We start from the raw sequence: 25343 nt of genomic DNA on the forward strand, positions 1-25343 counted from the left end.
TAACTACTGCCATTCATAAATTTTCTTTTTCCTTTTCTAATATAAGCATTCAGTGTGCAGATTCCCTTCCACTTCTTCTTCAGCCATCTAATGAGTTATTTAATCTCCATACGGTTGGTCGGCCAGACCCAAATATCTTCCAACTTCCATTATAATATTTTCTTCCATTATAATAGTTCCAAGTTATTGAAAGCGTGCTTACCACACTGTTGTCATAGAACCCGGTCTACGTGATGATGATTCTTCGACACCACCGATATTTGCTTTACGGCCTAGCACAGACTCAATACCTAGGGTAGCGTTCCACATTTTACCAATAAGAATGTGTTTTCTCTAACCGCTCAGTGCAGGGATTTACATACGGGCATTAGATTAAACTTGTTAAGTTTTTCAAAGTGTTAATAGGCTCATCTATTACTTTCGATGACATGTGTGTTCACGGACTCTGTATTTGTCACATGGCTATTAGTAACTCTGTGAAGGTGTGTTTACATATTGGGAACTATGTTACTGGGTGCAATAAACTTCAGGTTTATGGCATCAGCTAGTCTTTATATACTGTCTAACGCTTTTGTCTAAAAGCCCATTTTGTCTGATTTTGAGGTAGGGTACTCTTTTTTTTTTTTTTAATTTTAATTATTTATTTTGAGGAAGAGAGAGACAGAGTGCAAGCCGAGGAGGGAGACACAGAACCCGAAGCAGGCTCCAGGCTCTGAGCTGTCAGCACAGAGCCCGACGCGGGGCTCAAACTCACCAACCGTGAGATCACGACCTGAGCCGGAGTTGGACGCTCAACCGACTGAGCCACCCAGGCACCCCTGATGTAGGGTACTCTTGATTAACATAGTCCTGCACTGTATTTTTAATTTTTAAAACCATTTTTATGATTATACCTTAGAAACGAATCCTGTAAACAGCATATAATTTAACATGTTAATTGATGAATCTTTACATATGAACCATGAGTTTTTTAACTGGCAAGTTTTATTTTGAATGTTTCCATTTTGTATTTTATTTCTCATTTCATTTTCATTTTAATCTGCCTTTCCTGTTTTCTACTTGATTGATTTTTAAAATTTTTCTTTTTCCCCTTTACTTGTCTAAAACATGTAGTAGGCAGCTAACTTACCTATTTTTTACAGGCAGACCTAATTTGGCAAAGTTTCCTCCAAATGCGACCAAATACAAGTGCCATGAAATGCTCAGACATGCAACCACATGCCCACCAACCAGTTTTGAGTTACTGCTTCCCGGTGTTCAGTTATACTGGATATCTAAGCCCCAGCGGTCATTATTATTTATGATTTTTACTCTCAGAGTTTATTTAGACTTGCTGATCTGTTAACCAAGTGCTTTTCCTTGCTTATGTGGCTTGTACTGCACCCTTCCTCTGGGCTCAGCTGAGCTCATCCTGAATCGTACTTGGTCTTTGGGTAAAGGACTGAGGTTGTAAACACCCTTGGTCTTGGTCTAAGAGTTACCCATGACTTTCACACTTGAGTAATAGTTTAGCTGGGTATGGAATTCTGGCCTGGCACTTACACTGCCATCTTCTGGCTTCTGAGTTTACTGCAGAAATCAGGCTGCTTCTTGTTCATTTGTGGGTAATCTGATGTTTCCCCTCTTAGGCTGCTTTTCATGTTTTCCCTCTATCTTTACCACTCCCACGTATCTCTAGCTGTGGATTTATCTGTATATAGACTTAATGGGCTTCAGTACCATTCCCGATTCCACCAATTCTGTAAAATTCTCCACCAATACCTCATGAAATATCGTTCCTCCATTTCCCTTTATTCCTCCTCTGAAATCGGCTTCTGCATAGATGCCGAATTTCCTCCCATATGTAGTTTCTCCGTGTGTTTCGCTGCTTTGATATTCCCTAGCTCCTTTTAATCTCCAGCTGGGCACCCTCTTGCTCCTTGATCTGCCCATTAAGTTTCTCATTTCTCCGGCTACAATTTTTTATTTCTAGTCAGCCTCTTTGGTTTTCAAATCCACCACTGCCTTTTCTTCCTTTATTTTTCATCCTTCTGGCTTCCTTGTTTACTAGCTCACCATGCATCCCAAGCCTCTCCGAGTGTGCCTTGTAATTTTCCACTACAGGGTGGGTTTTCTGTGGGAACCCCTTGGGGACTAGGTTCCTGCAACAGTCAATGCCAAGTCTTCACGTTAACTCTTGGGCCTGGGATTCCCCCCCACAACATTCCCAGCATGTAAACCGGGTTTCCTGGGGGGTGGTCCACGTCTTGTTTTTCACGGTAGCGTCTTCCGTGTTCGCCCCCTCGGGCCAGGGCTGAGGCGAGGACTGCAGCCCCTAGGTCTCCTCGCCTGCTGCCAATCGCTTACCTACCACACTCAGTTCCCTGGACCCCACAGGTTCCTTCCTGGTTTGACGCTGAAACCCAAGGTTCCTGCTGCGGCTGAGCCTCGATGACCATTCAGAGACCTTACATAGGGCACAAGAAATGTAAATTCTTTCACTTTCCTGAAGCCGAATTCGATTTCTGTCTCAACCTCTTATTTCTCCTGATTGAAGGAAATGTCATCCCTCCAATTCCAAGTGATGTCAGTAAAGCTAAGGAATTTATTCACGTGATCACAATCAGCATTTTCCCTCTCTTGGCTATTCTCTCCAGTGTCGCATTTGCGTCTGGGGATACTCCTCCAGCCTCAGTGCTTGGAGGATTTGAGGCATCCGCAGAGCCTTTTGCCTGTCCCCAGCATTTGCCAACGTGTGCACGCCTTACTGGTGTTCCTTCTACTCTGGAGCCCACGGATGTGTCCACAGCCACATGGGGACACGTGTTGGGGAGCCCGCATCATAAGTGCACGACACCTGCAAAACACCACTCTTTGTCTCAGATAAACTAAACCATGGGGACATTCTCCGAGGCTGCAAACAGAGTAGGACCACCTCAAGTGGCTCGTGCCCTGGCAGCCCAGGGTGGCCACAACTCAGCTTCCTCCCCATTCCTGGCTCCTGGTCATGTCTCCATCTCTCTTTGCAAGTGCATGTAAGCACTTACATCTTCTACTAATTTTTATTGAGCACTTGTATGTAATTTAAGTGGCGGGGGGGGGTGGGGGGCAAGTTAGTTTGGTCCACCATCGTAACCATCATTAATGCTCTGGAGGCCAAGATCAAAGCCAGAAAGAAAGTTCTCTGAAGAGGAAGCACAGTGTTGTGTTGGCCTTTGGGGTTAGTTCACAGCCTCCCATTTAAACTCCTGGCTTCACTTCCCTTTTGTGCAAAATACGGCGTTTGTACTAATCTTTGCTCAGCTTTCCTCCAGCTCACAAGGCTTCCTTTTAGGACCATTCCAAACCACTCCGGACACGACAGAACAGGCCAGGAGGGGCCAGACCCCGGCGACTGAGAATCTGGTTAACTTGGATCAGTCAGCACCCCACAGTGTTAGAGGCAGAACAGAAGTCTTCCCTTCTAATTATCCAAGAGAAACGGTTTCCCCTCTGCACAGTGGGGGACCGTTAACGATGTTAATGGATTCCGCACCCCTGTTCCCGGGGCCAGCTCTCTGCTCACCCCTAACTCTGGACACCGGACCTGAGTCCAAGCAGGAACGACATGCCAAGAGCAGAGGTAACAAGAGAGCCCGTTATTATGGGCCAGCACTCCCGCCTCACAGTCGGATCAGTGATGGATGGTCTTTTTCTCCCAACTGACCGTCCCCACGTTTTCCCACTCGCTCAAATTACTTAGGTGTTTGAGAAGCGGCCTGTTTACCAGGCCACGCTGACTGGTCTGGGAAGGAGATAAGGAAAGCCTTATGCACCAGGGGTCACAAGGTCACAGGGCTTTGACTGGTGGGAAATACAACAGACAAGCTGCCTGGCAGGGCAGGTGAGGAGGGGACCCTGAGGAGCACACGGAGGACATAAAGCCGCTCTTCTCCAGGGGAAGTATTTACAGCTCCATAAATCAGCCGGGGGCAGGGGCGAGGGGTCACTCTGCTCAGACGCTCCCGCTGAGCTGTCTAGCAGTCTGCACAGAGCCAGCTACAGGTTGGGGTCGGGGGGGAGGATGGCTGAGCAGAAGAGCCACAGGGACAGGATGGGGGGTGGTGAGATGGGCAAAGGTGGGAGTCAGAGAACACAGGAAACAGGAGCAAAGGAACCCGAAGGATCTGAGAAATGCAGAAAAGTATGTGAGAGTTTCTGCGCATTTGGAGGAGGGTGAACGGTGGCCCCAACGACACAGGTTGGAACCTGTGACCGTGCCCTTATTTGGAAATAGGGTCACTGCCGATGCAATCAGGTTAAGAGGGGATCACATGGGTGGGCCCTAGTCCAATGGCTCTTGTCCTTATCAGAAGAGGGACATGTGGACACGGATGCGCAGAGAAGACCACACGACAAGAGGCAGGGACGGGAGAGACGCGGCCACAAGCCTAGGAAGTCCGCGGGCTGTGGACGCCACCAGCGGCTGGGAGAGAAGCCCAGGACACTCTCTCCTTCAGAGACCCCAAAGGAACAACCCCACCCCACCCCCCGCCCCCGCCCCCGCAGACACCCTGATTTGGGACATCTGACTCCAGAACTGGGAGCCGGTTTCTGTCATTTGAGACACCTAGCCTGTGATCCTTTGGTAGGACAGCCCTCGGAAGCTACTGCAGAGGGACTGAGGAAGGAAGGAGCTGGCCCCACAAGCCTACACCTGCACCGGGCAACACCCACAGACTCACAAAGGGTCAGGGGCATGAACACACACACACACACACACACACACACACACACACCAGAAGTTCCAGAAGCGTACCCAACGCATACACTAATCAATCCACATGCCCTACAGGACTCATGAGCCCAAAGCTCAGGAGACAGAGACAACAGGGCTCAGGGCCAGGCCAACACCGTGATCTGCGATCTCTGCTGATTGTTCCGTTCCCTCTGTCCCGGGAGACTTCGGGTCGGCACCGGAGCGCAGCACCTGCAAATAGCAGGGGGCAGCCTGGACTCCTGCCCTGTGATTTAGGATGCCCTTGAGATCACCTACAATTGCAACGTATCCTCAAGCGGGGAGAGCTTGGAATTCTCCTCCTGGGCCCTCAGAAATTACCCGCTTCCCACACACATCCCAAAGTACTGATTTGACAAAACCCCAGACGTGTTACCTCTCCACTTCAAATACAGCCTTGGAGCACAAGACCAAAGGGTTTCTGGGGCAAACGTATGCTCTTGTAAATGTCATGACAATGACAGTGACAATGACAAAAATGCTAGTGACCTCGCCAGTAATAAGTAGTGTGTCTAACGCGGCAAGGAATCTAAGCTCCTGGTATATATCCACTCCTGGGTTAGCCCAGCACCGTAACCCAGGAGTCCTAGGCCGGCTTCCGTCCGAACCCTGACGGTCGTTTGGCGTGGGAAAACTTCAGGCAAACTCTCCTGGTGTAAATCACGTCTTCTGTGTTTTCTCTCCTACGTAGGCTTTTCGCTCGGGGGTCTTTCTCTGCCGATACCCACCACCCACTATATATCTGTTAAAAACTGACTACTGGCAGATGCCAGAGTATATCCGAACACAAACGCTGTCTACACGTGTGCCTAATTCCCAGGTCCCGGTTTGCTCGGAAGAGACGAAGCGGTTCTCTCACCGAAGGACTGGCCTGCCAGCCATTTCCCCCTGCTGGTGATTTTATAGATGCTGGGGCGTCATAAATGCTAACCGGATTAAAAGAAAGAGCTCATAGAGTCCATTCAGCAACCAACACTTTTTTTGGTATGATTTAAGCCACATATGGCCAAATAGTGACACTCCCTGGAGTTCGGCAAAAAAAGCACACGGAACAACAAGTGTGGCATGGCCAGGCCAATTCCTTCCGTCACGAGCGCGTGACGAGGAGGCCGGGGGAGCGGAAAGGAAGGGTAGAGTGAGTCCCCTTTTGTGCAAGAGCTGTAGCCCAGGAAGAAAGAAAACCACACTACAGAACCAGAGAATTGGGCTGCAATGACTGGCGGGGGCCATTCGCTAGGATCCTGTCCCCAAGGGGCTGCTGAGGTCTGGACGCCTGGGACTGAGGCACACGCGGATGGTCGCACCCGGGAAGAGTGACAAACAGCACAGGCCTCCTGCCACTGCTTCCTGGGTGAGTGCCGTGCGCTGAGCCCTCGTGTCCCGCCGACAGCTGGGGGTGCGCCGGCCACAGCGGGATGCTGGAGCCGCATCCGATCCCGGGGTGTCCTCCAGCCACACCAGGCTCACACGGCTGCTCTGAGCAGGTGGCAGCACCCAGGCGGCCCCCACGGGGAGAGGGGCCCAGCTCGCCGTGGCCCCCTGCTTCTTTCCCACGGCCCAGGCACGGCGTGCACACACAGACACGCACGCGAGGCACACACGTGTGCACACACGCCCGCTTTGCCAGTGAGCATCTGCAGCTTCGTGTTTCTGTGCCCTGGAGAAGCCAAGGCCAGCTTCCAGAAGCCTCAGCACTGCAGACACGAAAGCACGCTCCGTTTTCACACAATCACATGTGGGTTAACAAAAGCAGTCAGGAGGCAGTCGAATCCCGACCAAGCAGAGGGCCTGACAAAGCATGCGGCTGTGGGCTTGAGAAATTGCTCCCAGACCAAGAAGGGGGGCCTGGAATCCCACCCAAGGCACAGGATCTGACTTATCCATGTTTGGAGCTTGTGGCTGGATGCAAATAAAAATTTCTGTGAACGTTCAGCCTACGGTCGCTTCCGAGCCTTGGTCAGCAAATGCGTCTTGCATCCAGGCAGGCCCGAAGGACCTTTCATCTCGCAGCTGTGACAGGCCCTTCTGGCCCCTGGAGACCCCGCACCCTGCACCTGGGGGACAGGTCTGCTGTAAACACGTTGCCCCCTGGGGAGTCTGGAGTCTACGAGGGGAGTGCAGGTTAGAGTTAGACTCTGACTGTGGCTGTCCACTTCTCCTCAGCCAGCCCCACCTCCCGCCCACCGCCCCCTCACCTCTCTCTTATCTGCCCCTCACCTCCCTCCCACCGCCCCTCCCATTTCCCCCCCATCACCCTCCAGACTACCAAGGCAATCTTTGCACAGTGATCAGGCTACACTGTGTCCCAGGCCAGAACCTTGCACAGTGGAAGATGACGCTCAGAATAAAACAGAACATTCTCCTGCCACCTAAAACGCTGTATATGTTCTACCCAGGGCTGCCCAATATAACTTTCCGTGGTGATGGAATGTTCTAGATCTGTGCTGTCCATCGTGGCCTTTAGCGCATATGGCCACTGACCACTTAAAATGTAGCTCTGAGAACTAAGGAACTAGATTCTTGATTTTACTTAATTTTAATTGATTTAAATTTGAAGACCCACGCGTGGCTTGATGGCCTTGGAACTAGGTCATGTTGGTTTAGTCCCCTGACTCTTCTGACCTCAGCTACCCAACCCTTTCTCTCAGCTGCCTCAGGGCCTTTGCACAGGCACTGCCATGCCTCAGGACTCCCCCGTCTTTGTCAGCCCTTCGGATCTCAGTGTAACATCTCGTCCTATGCCAAGACGCCCTTCCCTTCCTTCCAGATCAACACAGCCCTGTCTCTTCCTTCCAGCTACTCTGTCGAGCATTCAGGATTCTGACTCCCCAATACGGGGAAACGTCATCAAACAGAGACCACACGGGATGATGTCGTGCTGTTTGGGTCACCAGCATGTACCTGGGCATCACACAGCAGGGGCACAAAGAGACGGTCAGGGAATGTGTGTGGACCATCCGGACTGCAGGCTAAGTCAGCCTTCTGAGAAATGTTTCACCAGGCCCAGCATCCAGAGCACAGGCCTTGCCCCCTGGGGACACATCCCTATCCTGATGGAGGTCTGACCCCTGCAAGCAGCCCGTGTCCCTGTGAGGTCCCATCGAGGTCCACACACCAGGCCCCACCAAGGGCAGTCACGGCTCCACACGCCCTTGACTGAAATGACTGGCCTCTAAGCAAACAGCACCCACTGGTGAGCGTTCTGGGACGCGGAGGGAGCTCAGCACCCCGTAGGACCCCGGGAAATCTCTCGGGACCTGCAGGGACAAGCCGGCCCTTAGACTGAGGCCAGCAGACTTGGGTCCTAGCTGCTCAATGCCCAGGAGACCCAGCTGCGGACACACGGAGGGGCGACCTTCCTGAGGGGACGCGGGACCCTCAACATACAGTGGGCTAAGAAATGATTATGGATTCCTGGCCTTTGAATAATTAGGAAGAAATCAGGCAGAAGTAGAGCGGATTTTTTTTAGCATTCCCATTTTTTTGGTAAAGTTTACTCATTTTATTTTATGGGAGAGAGAGAGCCCGTGTGAGCAGGGGAGGGGCAGAGGGGGGGGGGAACCCCAAGCAGGCTGTGTGCCGTCAGCACAGAGCCCGACGAGGAGCTCAATCCCACCCACCTGGAGATCATGACCTGAGCCAAAAACCGAAAGCCAGACGCTCAGCAGACTGAGCCACCCGGGCGCCCAGAGTGGTCGCTTTAACAGGCAATCGTCGGGCATTGAATTGCGTCTCCCCCGAAACGCACACGTCGAAGCCCGGCGCCCAGCGCGACGGCGTTTGAAGGTGGGCCTTCGGGAGGGGTTAGGTTAGATGAGGTCTCGAGGGGTCCCCACGAGGGGGTCGGTGCCCTAATGGGAAGACGAGCCGGAGTGCTCTCTCCGCCACGTGAGGCCAGAGAGGGCGCCGTCCGCAAGCCAGGAAGAGAGGCCTCACCCAAACTGACCTGCTGGCGCTCTCACCCTCGCCCCCCAGCCGCCAGGACGCTGGGGAGTGCACTCCTGCGGGTGATGCCGCCCGCACGTGGTGCTTCCTTACAGCAGCTGGGCTGGGACGGCGATCAAGGCGACAGGGTGACAAAGGGCTGAGCGGGAGGGCGGCCACCTCCCCGAGGAATCGGGCTGTATCGGAAGAAATGTGTCCCATCCACTCACGCTACCAACCCAAGATGCCTGCAGCGTGCACCGCGGGAGCAGCGAGCCAGACGGTGACCTGTGGGGGAGGCTGAGGCACGAGACAGACCACCCGCTCCTCCGTGAGCCACCCGCTCAGGCGGGACGCCCACCGGCTCCGGACGATTTCAGGGAGGATCCCAGGAGACCGCCACCCGTCATCAGGTGACGGCGGCCCAGCCAAGAGTGCAGCTCCTGAGGGTCTGCTCAGCCCCACGGGGCTCCCCACAAGGCCCCTTCCCCCCCCTCCCGCGACCATCCGCCCGCCACCTGCCAGCCGCCACCTTCCGACCGGCTGGGACCAGCCCTCGATGCCCCCACGGCTGCCGAGGCAGGCACGTCGCCACACCCACCAATGGGGCAGCGCCGGGCCACGGGCACCCGCCACCCATCCCAGCAGCCACGCCCCGGGTACAGAAGGCACCCCACGCCTCTCCACGCGGGCCCCCGAGAACACTTCCGAACACCTGCTTCCAAGAGCTCCTCACTCTTTACCTTTCAGAGTCGGAATAGGGCCGTCCTGTCCATCCAGCTCTCCCAGAGGGTCATTCGGGTCCGGAACCTCCATTTCCCCTGGACGAAAGAAAGAGCACAGCACATACATCCGTGAGGTTTACTGCACGCCCTGTACTCTGCTTCTCGTGCAAGAACAACAGTATTCTAGCAACACCGTCCACCGTGTACAGAAAACTTAGGAGGACAAGGCACTGTGGGAGCTTCTGGAAGGCTCTGATCTGGCATTGCAGCAGAAGTGATTCTTCACGCTGACCCCCAGGGTGGCAGAACACACAGACGAAGCACACGTGTGACCGAAGCCCTGCGCGCCATTTAGGGAGGGACAGAGATTCGAACACCGGCTGGCGAAAGAGAACACCTCAGTCGCCAGAGTCTGCAGGTGGCTCTCCGGAGGGGGGCCCTGGAGATTGTGAATAAATTCGGAACCGGGATGTTTCAGGCAGCGCGTTCCCCTCCTGTCCACTGGCAGCCAGCAGCCAAGGACGGACCTACCTACAGCTGTGAGGACAGAGGTATCTCGTCCTACAGCTCTAGCAACCCACCCTCTAGAGACGGGGTCACAGCAGGCGCAACCACTCCCAGACTCACCCCCACCCAGCGCGGGAGCAGATCTGGTCCACCTAACCCGGAATACCACACAGAGCCGTGGGCCCCTGTTCCCGGGTCCCACCAGTCGGGCCGGGAGGGTGGGGTAGAAATGGTGGCTCTGATGACACATCCGGATGGATCCGGGTCTGTGACATCAAAGCCTAGCACGGAATGGGACACACGTGCCGAACATCACGTGGCTTAGAAGGAAATCTTGCCCTGCTACACGTGGATGAACCCGGGGGACATTATGCTGAGGGAAAGAGCCAGACACAGAAAGACAAATAGTGTCTGACCAGTGAGGTCCCCAGAGGTGTCCAATTCATAGGCAGAAAGCAGACAGGGGGGCGGTGGGGGGGGGGGGGAGGCAGGAGTTGGTGGTTTAATGGGGACAGGTTCTGGAGATGCATGGTGATGGCAGGAGTACAATAATGTGAGTGCCGTTAACGCCACTGAACCCCATACTTAAAAATGGCTAAGACGTGGGGCGCCTGGGTGGCTCAGTCGGTTGAGTGTCCGACTTCAGCTCAGGTCATGATCTTACGATCCATGAGTTCGAGCCCCGCGTCGGGCTCTGTGCCGACAGCTCGGAGCCTGGAGCCTGCTTCGGGTGCTGTGTCTCCTTCTCTCTCTGCACCTCCCCTGCTCACGCTCTGTCTGTCTCTCTCTCTCAAAAATAAATAAACATTTTTAAAAAAATGGCTAAGACGTGTGGAGGTTCCTCAAAAAATTAAAAATAGATCTACCCTATGACCCAGGAACAGCACTGCTAGGAATTTACCCAAAGGACACAGGAGGGCTGGTGCACGGGGGCACTTGTACCCCAATGTTTATAGCAGTGCTTTCAACGATAGCCAAATTATGGAAAGAGCCTAAATGTCCATCAATTGACGAATGGATAAAAAAGATGTGGTTTATAAATACAATGGAATACTACTCGGCAATGAGAAAGAATGCGATCTGGCCTTGTCTAGCAACGTGGATGGAACTGGAGGGTGTTATGCTAAGTGAAATAAGTCAGGCAGAGAAAGACAGATACCATATGTTTTCATGCTTATGTGGATCCTGAGAAACTTAACAGAAGACCGGGGGGAGGGGGAGAGGGGAAAAAAGTTACAGAGAGGGAAGGAGCCAAACCCTAAGAGACTCTTAAAATCTGAGAATAAACTGAGGGTTGATGGCGGGGGGGGGGGAAGTGGGTGATGGGCATGAGGAGGGCACCTGTTGGGAGGAGCCCTGGGTGCTGTGTGGAAAGCAATTTGACAATAAGTTTCCTATTAAAAAAATGGCTAACACGGCAAACTTTTAGGTTATGTGCATTTATTACAATTTCTTTGAAAGTCTCCGGAAGACGGTTTATAACTCAGTGACAAACCGGGTCACCCCGCTTGCCTCTCTTACACGAGACCCAGGAACCAACAAAGCACCCAGACACTCGAGGCCGCTCTTGCGATGAGAAGCCTTGCTCGAGGAAGCTGGGGCCTGCGAACAGGGTACAAGCGGTTTTCAGACAGAGCGGCTTTCACGCAAGAGTCTTCAAATTGTTTCGCTGAATAAACACCGACTGGCCAGCTGATTCATGAGGGCACCGGCATCTCTAAGCTAAACCTGTCTGCACCGCCAGGTCCGAAACCCCAGGATGCGCCAGGGAACACATCAGCCTTCAGCGCCCTTGGCATTGAGCCGCAGCACCCATGCGGCCAGCGGGAGGGTGTTTCTGCCCGGGCCGGGGCTTCTCACACCCAGTTAAGGAAGGTCCCCTCTTTCTATCACTTCTAGTCCAAACTCAACCACACAACAGACGCCACGCTCCATGCCGGCTTCCGTAAAATGTCCCCCATCGATCACGCGTCCTTATTCTCCAATTCCCCGTATCGCTCAATGTTCCCCAGGGGACTGTAAACAGCGGCTAGGCCATCCCAGCATTAGAACCTGGACAGAATCCGGGGCCCCGGCAGCACAGACACAGGCAGAAACCGGGCAAGGCAGTCCACGGATGTGTGCTAAAGAATTAAACTTGAGCTGGGTTGGAAATTTTCAATGGGCATGTTATACATGCCATCACTCAGCGCTGTGTAAATGCAGAGAGACCACAGGAAATCAAACACACTTGTACTATATACACACATCTGAAAGAGGCATAAAAATTATTAACTGCTTAGAAATTGACAAATGGTGTGAAACAGTCAAATAAATATACACCGTGAAGAAAAATAAGCACTATTAGCCCAATTCTTCCAAGGTAGCTTTCTGTTTTGCGGCCCAAGGTTTCCCGGCGCGTCTGAGTCACGGTGTCCCCCTCACGGTGCGAAGGAGCCGGAGGTGGCCCCGATGCTTCTGCTGACTCTCGGGTCGACCTCACCCACCCACCCAGACCTGCAAAGTCGCTGTTCACCGCAGAAATGCTAAGACTCTGAACAGGTTGTGATGGTCAGCACGGAGGCTGCGACTTGACTTTTCATCTCTTTCGGCCTCAAGCTTTGCCTTAAAAAATAACTTAGTAGGGGCGCCTGGGTGGCTCAGTCGGCTAAGCATCCGACTTCGGTTCGGGTCACGATCTCGCGGTGAGTGAGTTCGAGCCCCGCGTGGGGCTCTGTGCTGACAGCTCAGAGCCCGGAGCCTGCTTCGGATTCTGTGTCTCCCTCTCTCTCTACCCTTCCCCTGCTCACACTCTGTGTGTCTCTCAAAAATAAACATTTAAAAAAATTTTTTAAATAAAAAATGACAGCAAGGGTCACATATGTGAATAAAGGCAGAATATGGCCCATTACCGTGGTCCTTAGAGCTGACACCCTAAGTTTCCACAGAACGGGGCCCCGTTGTTGCATCCTGAGAAAGGAGGACCCCACTGATAGCCTGATATTAGAAACTGTCATTCTCCTACAGAGCATGAAGTCAGACACAGAATGGTTGTCCGCACTCAAGATGCTGCACGTCCTAAAATTTAAAAGCCAAATGGAACAGGTGCAAATATGAACTTGGGGAAAGGAGACAAGTGGGTCCAGCGTTTCAGCAGATGCCAACAGAATCTCTCCCGGCCCCCAAAAAGGGTTGGAAACACCCCAGAGGAAAAACACAAAACAAACACAGGCCAAAACCAACAAAACAACTGCAAAAACTACCACACACACACACACACACACACACACACCCAAATGTCACTGTTGCATAGCCAGAATTATAAAGGTAATTTAAAATTTCTTCTTTTATTTTATTTTTAAACACCTCTACAATGAAAAAGCATCAGATTATTAGTCAATGTAATTCACATACCACAAAATTTGCCATTTTAAAGTCGACAGTCCACGGGCGCCTGGGTTCAGTGCCAGGCTCTTGATTTCTGCTCAGGTCATGATCTCACAGTTTGTGAGTTCAAGCCTCACATCAAGCTCTGCGCTGTCAGCACAGAGATCCTGTCTGCCTCCCTCTCTGCCCCTCCCCTGCACATTCTTTCTCTCTCTCTTTCTCCAAAATAAATAAACTTTAAAAAGTATCTAAAAAAAATCTCAAAAAAACTAAAACTAAAGTCTACCTTCCAGCTCCAGCGGGTTTGGGGATATGCACAAGATTGTGCAACTGTCTCCACTATGTAATTCCAGAATATTCCATCGCCCCCAAAAGAAATCTTGTTCTCATCGGCAGCCCTCCCCATTCCCACCTCCCCCAGGCCCTGCAACCACCAGTCTGCTCTCTGTCTCTAGAGCTTTATGTTTTGGGCCTATTATATAAATGAAATCACACAACATGTGGCCTTTTGAACAAACACCAATTGTATGATTCCTTTTGCTTTTTGATACTACGCGTGGAAGTGCACACAAGACCCGAGGTGAGTACAGGACAGGAGGCTGGAGTCACCGGGATTATGGACGCCAAGACGCGTCTGAAAGTCACCTGCCAGGACACCAGCACACCTCCACACGCTGCCACGGGAAAGGCGGGGCTCCGGGGCTCTGGACACAGGGGACCAAGTCGGGGTTCAGCACCGCCAGCACTGGAGCTGGTCTCTCCTGCTTGCGCCCTGACTAGCGGGTTCTCCTGCATGTCACTGCTGCTGGCTGACCGACCTGTACCCACCTTCCTAACCCCGCACACTGCCTTGGTGATCCCTGCCAGCCCGGCTGGCCGGTGACAGTCCCCGGCGGTGTGAGCCCCGTGCCATCTCCCTGATGGCCTGCCCAGCACCTCCTCACACAAAGCCCCGCTTCGGGCTTGCCTGGTGCTGCTGCCCTCGCCTCCGCTGGCCATCCGACAGACGAGGAGACCCGAACAGGGAACAACCTAGGGGAGGAGCCCCGGCTGCCCCAACGCCTCGGGACTTAATCCTCTTCTGAAATGGAGCAAATCACATGTCTTCCATTTTGGTAGAAGGCTACAGGGCGTGCTATGAAGGCCACACGTGTCCATCAGGGGCTTGGAATTTCTGATGCTCTAACTCTCCCGCACCAGACGTGGGGGGCTTTCACTGTGAAAACCCACACAGGGAGACACGGAAGGCCACCGGAACACAAACCATCGATGGCCTCAATCAAGTAAGGGGTTTATTAGCTCCTTAATTGTTTGTTTGATGTTTGAAGAAGAGAGAACATTTAATTTGAAACCAATTGAAATGTGGCTGCTTTAGCGCAAAGACACATTAATTGTATAGTTTGACAGTCAAACTATTATAGTCAAAATTATACTTTAGTCAAAACTATAGTCAAAATTATACTTTAATGCCTAGAAGCAAAGGCTGAACACAACGTGATGATAACCCTTCTGGAACATGGGATTCTGGAACAGAAAAAAGTACATTAGGTAAAGTCTAAGCAAAGAGGAACGGTATGGATTTTGGTTAAGAATACTGAGGGGCCGGGGCACCCGGGTGGCTCAATCGGCTGGGTGTCCGACTCTTGATTTAAGCTCAGGTTGTGATCTCGAAGTTCGTGGGATCGAGCCCCATGTCCGGCTCCATGCTGACAGCGTGGAGCCTGCTTCGGATTCTCTGTCCCCACCTTTCTCTGCCCTTCCCCTGCTCATGCTCTCTCTCTCTCAAAAATTAAAAAAAAAAAACCTCTCCCTCTCTCTTTCCCTCCCCCCACCGCATGCTCTCTCTTTCTTTTAAAATAAATAAATAAATATTTTTTTCAAAAAGAATCAGTCAATCGAGGCACATTTGTTGTGACAAATGTCCCACACTAACGTGTAAGATTTAACATCGGGGGAAACAGGTGCGTGGTGCAGAGGAACTCGATACGGCCTTCACATCCTTTCTACAAATCTAAAACTGTCCTCACCGAAGAGCTTACTCAAAAACACTTACACATCCCATCACATGGCTTAAGCCCATAACCAAGGCTCACAGGTAGAGAAGGGCTGTAGGAAAGATCCTATCTCCAAACACCTCGCATTCTTGATCACTGGATACGGCCCCGAAGCCAGGCATGAACAGTAGATTTAGTGTCAGGTGTTCAAAGAGTCCATAGCAGGCCAGTGACTACTCAGAAGTTAAGTGAGTTAGGTTCGGACCTGAATCCTACGTCATTCATCAGGCGTGGTGACGTCAGCTCTTACTCAGGAACTTAGGGCATATTCTGGGCAGCACTAATCAGTGTCCCGCACATTCAGGGCTGAACTGACCGGCGTCAGAATGGCCCGATGAAAAGATTTGATGCTGATATTTCATGGCACACACGCTGCCCACACGTGGGAAAATGCAGAGCAACTGGGAACCAGGCACCAGCCACACACACACGGAATCTTCCACAGACCTTCTCTCAACACGGGCCTCCAGCGTGACGTCCTGATTTAGGGCGTCCGTAAGAGACGTGTACGTCTGCAAAGCAGCAAGTGGGTCTGTGCTGATTTCCAGGCTCTTTCTGTCCTATTAAAATCCCAGCTTTCTCATCAGCAGCAGAGACACTATGAAGCAAGAATTTACTAATGAAGTTCAACCCACGCCCTCGGATGTGGGCCCACGGTGCTATTCTGTTTGCGATTTGCGTCTCTTAAAAAGTGTTTTGTTATTCCTACTGTTTTCATCCTTACGCCCTACCTGCTGATCTGAATCGGTACACGTGCTGTGATTTAATTAGATGTAGTCTCTAGAATATCTGGACACCTTCAAAGCAGGCTCCTTTTAATTAGTGAGGCTGCCTTCTTCACCGGAGCTTGGCATTCTTGGGTTTGGTCATCCTTGCGAAAAGGTATAATTTCCAGGATATGAGAAAGAACAGCAGTCAGGGAGGGCCCAGAAAAAGCCCACAGTCTGGAGGGGTGATCGTGTAGCAGAACAGGAGCCTCTCAAAGGACAGGCCCGGATTTTACGATGAAAACCCAGACAGCACACCCGTTTTCGACGGGCAACGTTGGCCGTGCATCCAGCGCAACCCCTCGGCTGAGCAACATGTGCAACCGAAACCATCCGTGACGCCGGAAGTGTAAGAATGGAGGGAAAGAAACTAACAACCGAGAGGGAGCGCGGTAGATGGTCCTAAAAGGCGCGTCCGTTAGTCTGGGCGTTCGGCCAGAGAAGGTACGTCCAACAAGAAGACTCCATAACGTCTCTGGGAACACGCTGGTTAAAACGTCGCACGCTGTGTGTCTCCAGCCAGAAAAGCGCACAGCGGTCAGGGTGAGCGGCCTGTGCCCAATCGCCGGCCGTCTTTATTCTCACTATTGCTACCTCGGGGTTGAGTAAACATTGGTGGTGTTCTCCCTCAAGGGCTGGCCTAACCCTGCTTTGGAAACACGAAGTAACACCCACCAACCTGAAACGGAGTCACCAGGGTCCCTCACCAACTTACACTCCGCTTTGATTCCACTTCTGCGGCAAAAAAAAAAAAAAACCCCATCAAGGCCGCGGGTGAGTGGGAGCCCAGACCCAGCTGCCGCCCCGGCACCCCCTGAAGGGAGGGCTTTTCCACCCTGGGTCCCCGGTGGGTCCCCCGGACCCCCAACAGAGGCCCCGCTGTCAGGGTCCAGTGAGGATCTGGCCGAGGAGGGCGAGGGGCCGCTCGGGAGGCTGAATCGGGGACTTCCGTCTGCCCCAATACCTAGAGCCCCCCGCAGAAAAGGAGCCAACGGACATGCTGGGTATGTTCCCTGTTGCCATTGGGTTTCACGGACGAGTCTTGAATGTCGGTTGTCCCCCTGCACACGAGGAGTCGTTTCTTACCTCGAATCCCTAGATTTCATTAAAGGTAAAAAGAGGAAAAGATACCTTAAAACAAACAAATAAAGCAACCCTTAGTGGGAAAAGAATCCAGTTGTGCAGTAACCCATAGAAACAGGGGAAGTGACCTTCTAACTGTTTAAGGAAGGGATTTAAAGGCCTCGGCCACACGCGCCGCAGCCCCGGGACCCAGGCCTGCGAGACCCGTAGGCTGGCGTGAGCGGGACTGGAGAGAACAGGGTCCGAGGGTCAGAAGAGGCCTGCGTCAACCAAGAATCTACGTCCGGCCTGTGTGGCCAGATGCTGCTCTCGTCCCCAGAGGCATCGTCCAATTGTTCTTTTGAAAGTGGGACATGCGATCGCCTCAAGTTCATGGAAATAAGCAACAAAATGGGGGTCAATGTCTGCTACAACCCAGGTGGTGACAGTGATGATTTTTAAAAAAATTTTTTTTTTAACGTTTATTTATTTTTGAGACAGAGAGAGACAGAGCATGAACGGGGGAGGGTCAGAGAGAGAGAGGGAGACACAGAATCCGAAACAGGCTCCGGGCTCTGAGCTGTCAGCACAGAGCCGGACGCGGGGCTTGAACTCACGAACCGCGAGATCATGACCTGAGCTGAAGTCGGACGCTTCGCCGACTGAACCACCCAGGCGCCCCAGTGATGATTTTGTTTAAAGGTACCTTCTGTATGAGCTTGCCAGCAACAATGCACCACTGCCCGGATGTCTAAATTTTGGAGGCCGAATTCGAGATCCCGATGCGAGCAGGGCTGGTTTCTTCATGGCCCCTCTCCCAGGCGTGCAGACGGCCGTCCCCTCTGCGTCCCCTCTGTGTCCTAATCTCTCCTTATAAGGACGCCAGTCGCATTGGCTTTGAGCCCACCCTAATGACCGCATCTAAATTTAATTACTTCTGTAAAGACAGTATGTCCAAACAAGGTCCCCCTCTGAGATACCGGGGGGCTAGGATTGCAGCGCGTCTACTTTGGGGGAGCACGATTCAACCGACAACAGGTAGTGTTCATTTGCCCTCATTGCCTCTTTAGAAAGAATGCGGATGTGAAAGCGGCTTTTGCGAGCGCGGGGTGCAGACGGACAGACAGGCCTCAACGAGACAGGAGGCAGGGGTTTGGACCAGGTACAGAGGTGCGTCTGGGGGACCCGCCCACAGCCCGCTGATGATTCTAGCGCCCTCGCTGCTGCCTCAGACACCTCCTCTCTTGTACGAAATACACCCCGTGGCTGCGCTCCCCCAGACGTGAGTCAGGACAGGGGTTCTCCGAGCTCCATGCACCCGCGATTTCCAGAAGCAGCTGTGACGCCTTCCGAGCCCGCACCCGCCAGGTCCCTCCGCTCACGGCGCTCACTCACGTCAGCGCCACTGTCCCCGCTGGGCGGCAGGGAGGCCCGCAGGGAGGGGGGCGCTCGTCAACGTTTACATGGCGCCTCAGTTTACCCACGTTGTCCTCATAGCCCCTTCCCATGACCTCCGCGTCTGGACCTTCTCCTCCTGCCCTCATTTTCCGTGCCACTGAGTGTCTTCCCCTCCCTGCTCCTCCGAAGGCTGCACCTGCAAAGCTCCTCCCTCTTTCCACCCTTGAGGGGAGAGAGGGCTTGGCTTTAAAAGAGCAAAACAGGGGCGCCTGGGTGGCTCGGTCAGTTAAGCGTCTGACTTCGGCTCAGGTCATGATCTCGCTGTTCACGGGTTCGAGCCCCACGTCGGGCTCTGTGCTGACAACTCGGAGCCTGGAGCCTGCTTCAGATTCTGTGTCTCCCTCTCTCTCTGCCCCTCCCCCGCTCTCTCTCTCTCTCTCTCTCTCTCTCAAAAATTAACTTAAAAAGAAATAAAAAGAAAATGCACGGAGCCCCCAAAATGTACCTTGTCAGGTCAGACCCCTCTCCGGGAAGCCAGTGTCACAGACCCGAGGACCGGTTCCCATCTGATACGCACATCATACTCGACGTGTCCAAGCAGGAACCCCGCTCTCCTCCACAGACTACTCCCCTGCGGCTGCCCCCCACCTCCTGAATTCTGACTCCGTCGATCCACAGGCCAAGGCCCCAGCCCCCCCCCCCCCAGTTGTGTCTGACTTCCCTTCCAGCCACATTCTGCGTCCAACCCGTCATGAAATGTCAACCGCTCGGTCTTCAAAATGAATCAGAATCGATGCTGCCGGCCCCGCCCCACCCCCGCCTCGCCCCTGCCCCGCTGCTCACGCCTGGTCCCCTTCGCTCCTGGCTCTGCTGGGTCACATGACAGCCCCTGCATGACCCACCTCCCCTCCAGAAGGGGCTTCACGCGCCATCACCTGAGACAGCAGAGGTGACCCTCGAAAACATAAGGCCCAGCGGGAGAAGCCGGACACGGAAGAGCCCGGATTGTGCGACTCCCGCTTACACCACGTTCAACGAGAGCCCGAGGCACGTGTGGTGACGGAGGTCAGCAGCACCCTTGCGGGGGACGGCCACGACGGAGCAGGACAGAGGTTTCTGCGAGGCTGCTGGCGACGTGCGAACTGATGCACGTATGCGTATTACGCCCACCCCAAGCTTACCGCGTTTCCCCTGGCGTGTTCGCTCCTGTAACACTACCTCCTTCAACGAGGCCCGCCCTGACCCCTTCCCTCCACATCAAGCTCTCAGTCCTGCTGCCTAAAAACCACATGCTCGTTTATTCCTCCGTCTGTCTGCTCCCTGCTCAGCCCGGCAGCTGAGCAGGGATGGTTCCTCTGGCGAACGAGTGAATGAATGAATGCTCCCGTGCTCGACACCTTCCAGCACCTTCCACCTGCTCTACCCTCTGTCCGCCCTCCATGCAGATGCACACGCACACACGCCCTCCTGAACTCGCCCGGGGTTCCTCTACCCTTCACGCCCCCCTCCCCCCGTCAACAACTCCAGCCCCTTCTCCCTCTAGAGTTGACGTCTGTTTGCCCCCCGCCTGGAAAACGCCACCTGAGACCTCTCCGCTCCGTTGCTGGCTTGTGAGGCCACCCTCCCCGTCCCTTGCTGCATTTCTCTCCGGAGCAACGTGTCTGTCCCACGTCAGCAGAGGGTGGTCCGTGGAACAAGGCTGTGGGTGACGGTCACAGGCGTTACCTCGAACCCCGGCATGCAGGAAGCACCCCAAAACTCCGAGGACAAAACGCACGCTGGCAGAGTCGTGGGACCGTCACGCTCACGTTCCGGAAACCCTGAGGTTCAGCTCACGGTGTGAAGGGGGGGCTCACACCTGTCCCAGGCATGCGGGGGGGCCCCTTTGCTGCACTCCTCTTCTCAGAGGCAGATAAGGGGGTCACAGTGCGGGCCCCTGCTCCTCCCAACAGCAAGCGAGCACCTCCCTGCTCCACTGCCCTCCGACCCGACCTTCCTCCCCGTGCCCCAGCAGGTGCACCTGAGATGCATTCTGCTGAGAGACGCCAGGCCCCCGGACCACACGCCGCAGAACTGGCCCACAGAACGGTGGCCTAAGGATCTCGGTGAACTCACTCTGCCTCCAAAACCACAAAATCCTGGGCCACGCGATGAAAACCAAGCACGTCGGAACTCCGAGAATTCACCAGGGCCACCGAATGAGCTGAAAACAAATCGTCCACGTGAAAGAAAGGACTGAAGGACTGGGCCCCGGGAAGATGGCCTCGCTGCATCGTCTGGACGTACAGCACCCGGGGGAGATCCTAGGTCTGACTCGGCTGGGCTGGGGCTGGGGTCGTAGGGAGGCAGCGGGGAGGGGGGTGTCACCCCTGGGACACTGTCAAACAGCAGCAGGCTGCCAGCAACACCTCAGCAGCTCCCTCGTGGCGACCACAGGGCAGGAAACACCAGGCGCCCAGAATTCAAAAGGAAATCCAGACCCAGGGGACCACAGGAAACTTCGAGAAGTCTGACGTACTTCCCGGATCAACAACACTGCGCACGTGGAAGGCCGTGCGCACACCCCAGGAAGGCTAGAAGGCGGAAGACACCGGCCCCTCATCTCTGGTGCCAACAGGAAGAGGCAGCGAAGGCTGATGTTTGATGGATGCCCGCTCACAAGCTCCCCTTGGCAAAAGGTTCAAGACACGCAGCGAGGTGCGTAAGAAAGTCTCCTGACCAGGGACTGGCTGGCCACACAACAGTGCTGACTGAGAGGTGACCCTCAGGAACCCAAACTTGAAAACGTAGAGGACCTTCGGCGCCAGGGTGGCTCAGTCGTTTACACGTCCGACTTCAGCTCAGGTCACGATCTCATGGTTCATGAGTTTGAGCCCCTCGTCGGGCTCTGTGCTGACAGCTCAGAACCCGGAGCCTGCTTCAGATTCTGTGCCTCCCTCTCTCTGCCCCTCCCAGACTCATACTCTGCGTGTGTGCGTGTGTGTGTGTGTGTGTGTGTCTCAAAAAATAAATAAACATTAAATAACTTTAAATAAAATGTAGAGGACCACATGTTAAGTGTTCTTATCACACAGACAAAATAATAACAATACTAACAACAGTAATAAAGACGGGAGAAGGAGACTTTTGGAAGCAATGCCTATGTTTATAGCCCAGACTGTGGTGATGGTTTCACGAGCATACACTGATCCCCAAACTTACCAAGTTGTGTACGTTAAATCTGTAAAGTTTTCTGGATGCCAATCATACCTCAATTGAGTGGTTTAAAAACAAAACAAAGAGAACTTAAGAATAGCGGACAACTCAGCGGTCACACATCATAGGAAAGAGAGAACCCGCAGAATTAGTCAAGGAAAGCCACTAAACAAACAAACGGTAACAAGAAAAACACCCCCAAAAACCGAAATGAAAAACAAAAACAAAACCACAGCAGCAAAAACAAACCTTGTTGGGTAGAGGGGTTTGCTACTAGCGTTGTTAAAATATTATTTAAAATGTCCAATTTTGGGGGTGCTTGGGTGGTTCAATTGGTTAAGTGTCTGTTTGACTCTTGATCTCAGCTCAGGTCACGATCTCAAGATTTTTGAGTTTGAGCCCCATGTCGGGCTCTGTGCTGATGGCATGGAGTCTGCTTGGGATCTTGTCTCTCCTTCTCTCTGACCCTCCCCAGCTTGTGTGTGCTCTCTCTCTCTCTCTCTCTCTCAAAATAAATAAATAAATTTAAAAACATTTTTAATAAAAAAACCAAAATGTCCAGTTTTAACAAAGAGTACAAAGACATACAGAAAAAAAAAAATCAGACAGCATGCCACATACACAGGAAGAAAAAAAAAACACCTAACAGAAAATGTCCCTGAGGAGACTAAGACCATTATAAATATAGTCTTAAACATATTATAAATATGTTTAAAAAAAGAAAGAAAACCACATCTAAGGAATCAAAGGAGGGGCACCTGGGTGGCTCAGTCAGTTAAGTGTCTGACTTCAGCTCAGGTCATGATCTCACAGTTTGTGGGTTTGAGCCTCCTGTCGGGCTCTGTGCTGACAGTTCACAGCCTGGAGCCCACTTTGGATTCTGTGTCTCCCTTTCTCTCTGCTCCTCCCATGCTCACGCTCAAAAATAAATAAACCCTCAAAAAAATTGTATAGAATCAAAGGAAATTACAACAACTTTTTCTCACCAAACAGGGAATATCAATAAAGTGATAGAAATCAAAAGAATCAAATAGAAATTCTACAGTGGAAAGAACAATAGCTGAAATTCACCAGGTGGGCTCCACAGCAGATGTGAGCTGGCAGAAGATTCAGTGAAGTAGAAGACACTTTACTATCTTTCCTGCAATAGAGATTATCTACTCTGAAGAGAAGAAAATGAAAAGAATAATGAAAAGCAGCAGAATCTAAGGCACCCGTGGGACATGACCAAGAGCACCAACACATACATAATGGGAGTCCAGAAAGAGATGAAAAAGGCAGAAAAAAATATCTGAAGAAACGATAACCAAAAACTTACCAAACTGGAGAAAAAGTATTCATTTAAACACTTAGAAAATCAAGAAACTCTAAGTAGGACAACCTCTAAGAGACCTACAACTGGACGCACCACAAACAAACCTGAAAAACGAAAGCAGAATCTTAAAAGGAGCAAGAGAAGGGACTCGTCATGTAGTGGGGGTCCTCAGTAAGATTAAGAGTTGGTTTCTCATCAGAAACCAAGTGGGATGACATATTAAAAGTTTTGGGGGGAAGAAAAAGACTGTCAGTCAAGAATTCTATACCCAGCTAAACTCTTTTTCAAAAATGAGTAAGTTAGGCCACTTCCACATGAACAACAAATGGGGAAAATCTGTCATTAGCAAACTTCTCTACAAGACATAGTAAAGGGAGTTATTTGAGGGAAGATGAAAGGACATTGGAAGGAATCCGAATCCACACAAAGAAGTAAAATAGTACCAGTAAGGTACCTACATAGGTACTATGAAAGTTATATAAGCGTATTTTTGTCTGTAGCTCTTTTTTTCTATTTCTTTTAAAAAACTTCTGCATAAAACCATAACTATAAAATTGTGTTGATGAACTTAAAACATAAAGATGTAAATTGTATGGCACTAATAGTTCAGAGGGAAGGGGAAGGAATAGCAACATATTGGAGCAAAGTATTTACTATTAATATTAAGTTAGTATTAATCTGAACTATATTTTTTAAATGTTCATTTATTTATTTGGGGGTGGGGGGGCAGGGGCAGAGCGAGAGGAGGGAGAGAGAGGATCCCAACAAGCCTCCACACTGTCAGTACAGAGCCCCACACTGGGCTCAATCCCATGAACCATGAGTGAGCAAGATTTTTTGTTAAGTAAGATGATAATAGTAATCTTCATGCAACCACTGAGAAAATGATTTTTAAAAATGACATATATGAGAGACAAAGAAATTTTTAAATCACACCAGGAACTATCTACTTAATACAAAAAAAAAAAAAGGAAGGAATCAAGGAACAGAGGAACAAAAAAGAAGTGATATATAGAAAATAAGTAGCAAAATGACAGAAGTAAAACCTACCTCATAATTAATTAATTAAAAGCAAATGGGTTGAAAGGACAAATCAAAACAGCAGAGATTGGCCAAAAGGATTTTTAAAATTATCCAACTTTATGTTGTCTATAAAAGATACTTTGTATTCAAGAACACAAATAGCTGGAAAGGGGTATCACACACACAATAATCATAAGAAAGCTGTAAGGGCTATATTAGTACCTAACAAAATAACCTGCAGGATATAAATCATTACTAGAAACAAAGGACATTTTATAATGACAAGATGGTCAATCCAATCTATTTTAAACACATATGCAACTAAAAACAAAGCCCCAAAAACACAAAGCAAAAACTTACAGAAATGAAGGGGAAAATAGCTAAGTCAGCAATAATAACTGGAGATTTCCACTTTCAATAATGGACATAAGTACTAAATAGATCAGCAGGGGAACAGAAAACTTAAACAACACTATACACTATGCCTAACACTAAAGAACATTCCACACCAACCACAAGATACACATTCTTCTCAAACTTACACAGAAAGTATTCTAGGACAGATAATATTCTAGGCAATAAAATAAAACTTGATAGCTTTAAAAGGAATAAAGCCATGCAAAGTACGTTCTCTAGCAACAGAATGGAATTAGAAATCAGTAACAGGAGAAAATTTAGGAAATTCACAAATATGTGAAATGAAACACAACATTTCTAAATAACCAATGAGCCACAGGAAAAAAATCACAGGAAGATTATAAAATACTCTGGGAGGAATGAGAGTGATGCCCAAAATAACAGAACTTAAGTGTGCAGCTAAAGTAATGCTTAGAGGGAAAGTTACAGTCTTAACTGTCCATACTAAAAAGGATGTCAAACCAATAACCTCGCTTTACACGTTAAGGCCTTGTAAAAAGAAGAGCAAACTTAACCCAAAGCTAACAGAAGAAAGAAAAGAATAAAAATAACAGAGAAAATCAAAGCTGGTTCTTTGAAAAGATGAACGGAATTGAGAAAGCTTTGTCTAGGGTGACCAAGAGAAAAAGAGAGGAGGCTCAAATTATTAAAATCAGAAATGAAATATGGGGGCATTACTACTGAATTACAAGAAACAGAAAGGTCTAGAAAAGAATACTATAAATCATCGTGTGCCAACAAGTTAATAATATGGATGAAATGGACACATTCCTACAGAAACGCAGCAACTGACACTGATGTCAGAAGAAACAGAAAATCTGAACGGGTCTAGAA

The 25343-nt window shown here is 51.0% G+C and overlaps 1 protein-coding gene across 2 annotated transcripts in view; it reads right to left on the bottom strand.

Annotated features, from left to right (window-relative positions):
* The window catches only part of ROR2 (receptor tyrosine kinase like orphan receptor 2), a 78024-nt gene that overhangs the window by 36300 nt on the left and 16381 nt on the right, over positions 1-25343 (bottom strand). For both annotated transcript variants that reach the window (XR_006210571.1, XM_042964492.1), the window contains exon 2: positions 9424-9501. Coding sequence is in view for 1 of the 2 variants with exons in the window: in XM_042964492.1 (XP_042820426.1) it covers positions 9424-9496 (73 nt within the window). In the remaining variant the exon portion in view is untranslated. The remainder of the gene's footprint in view (positions 1-9423; positions 9502-25343) is intronic.

This window comes from Panthera tigris, chromosome D4, assembly GCF_018350195.1.
Source record: "Panthera tigris isolate Pti1 chromosome D4, P.tigris_Pti1_mat1.1, whole genome shotgun sequence".
Classification (NCBI taxonomy): domain Eukaryota; kingdom Metazoa; phylum Chordata; class Mammalia; order Carnivora; family Felidae; genus Panthera; species Panthera tigris.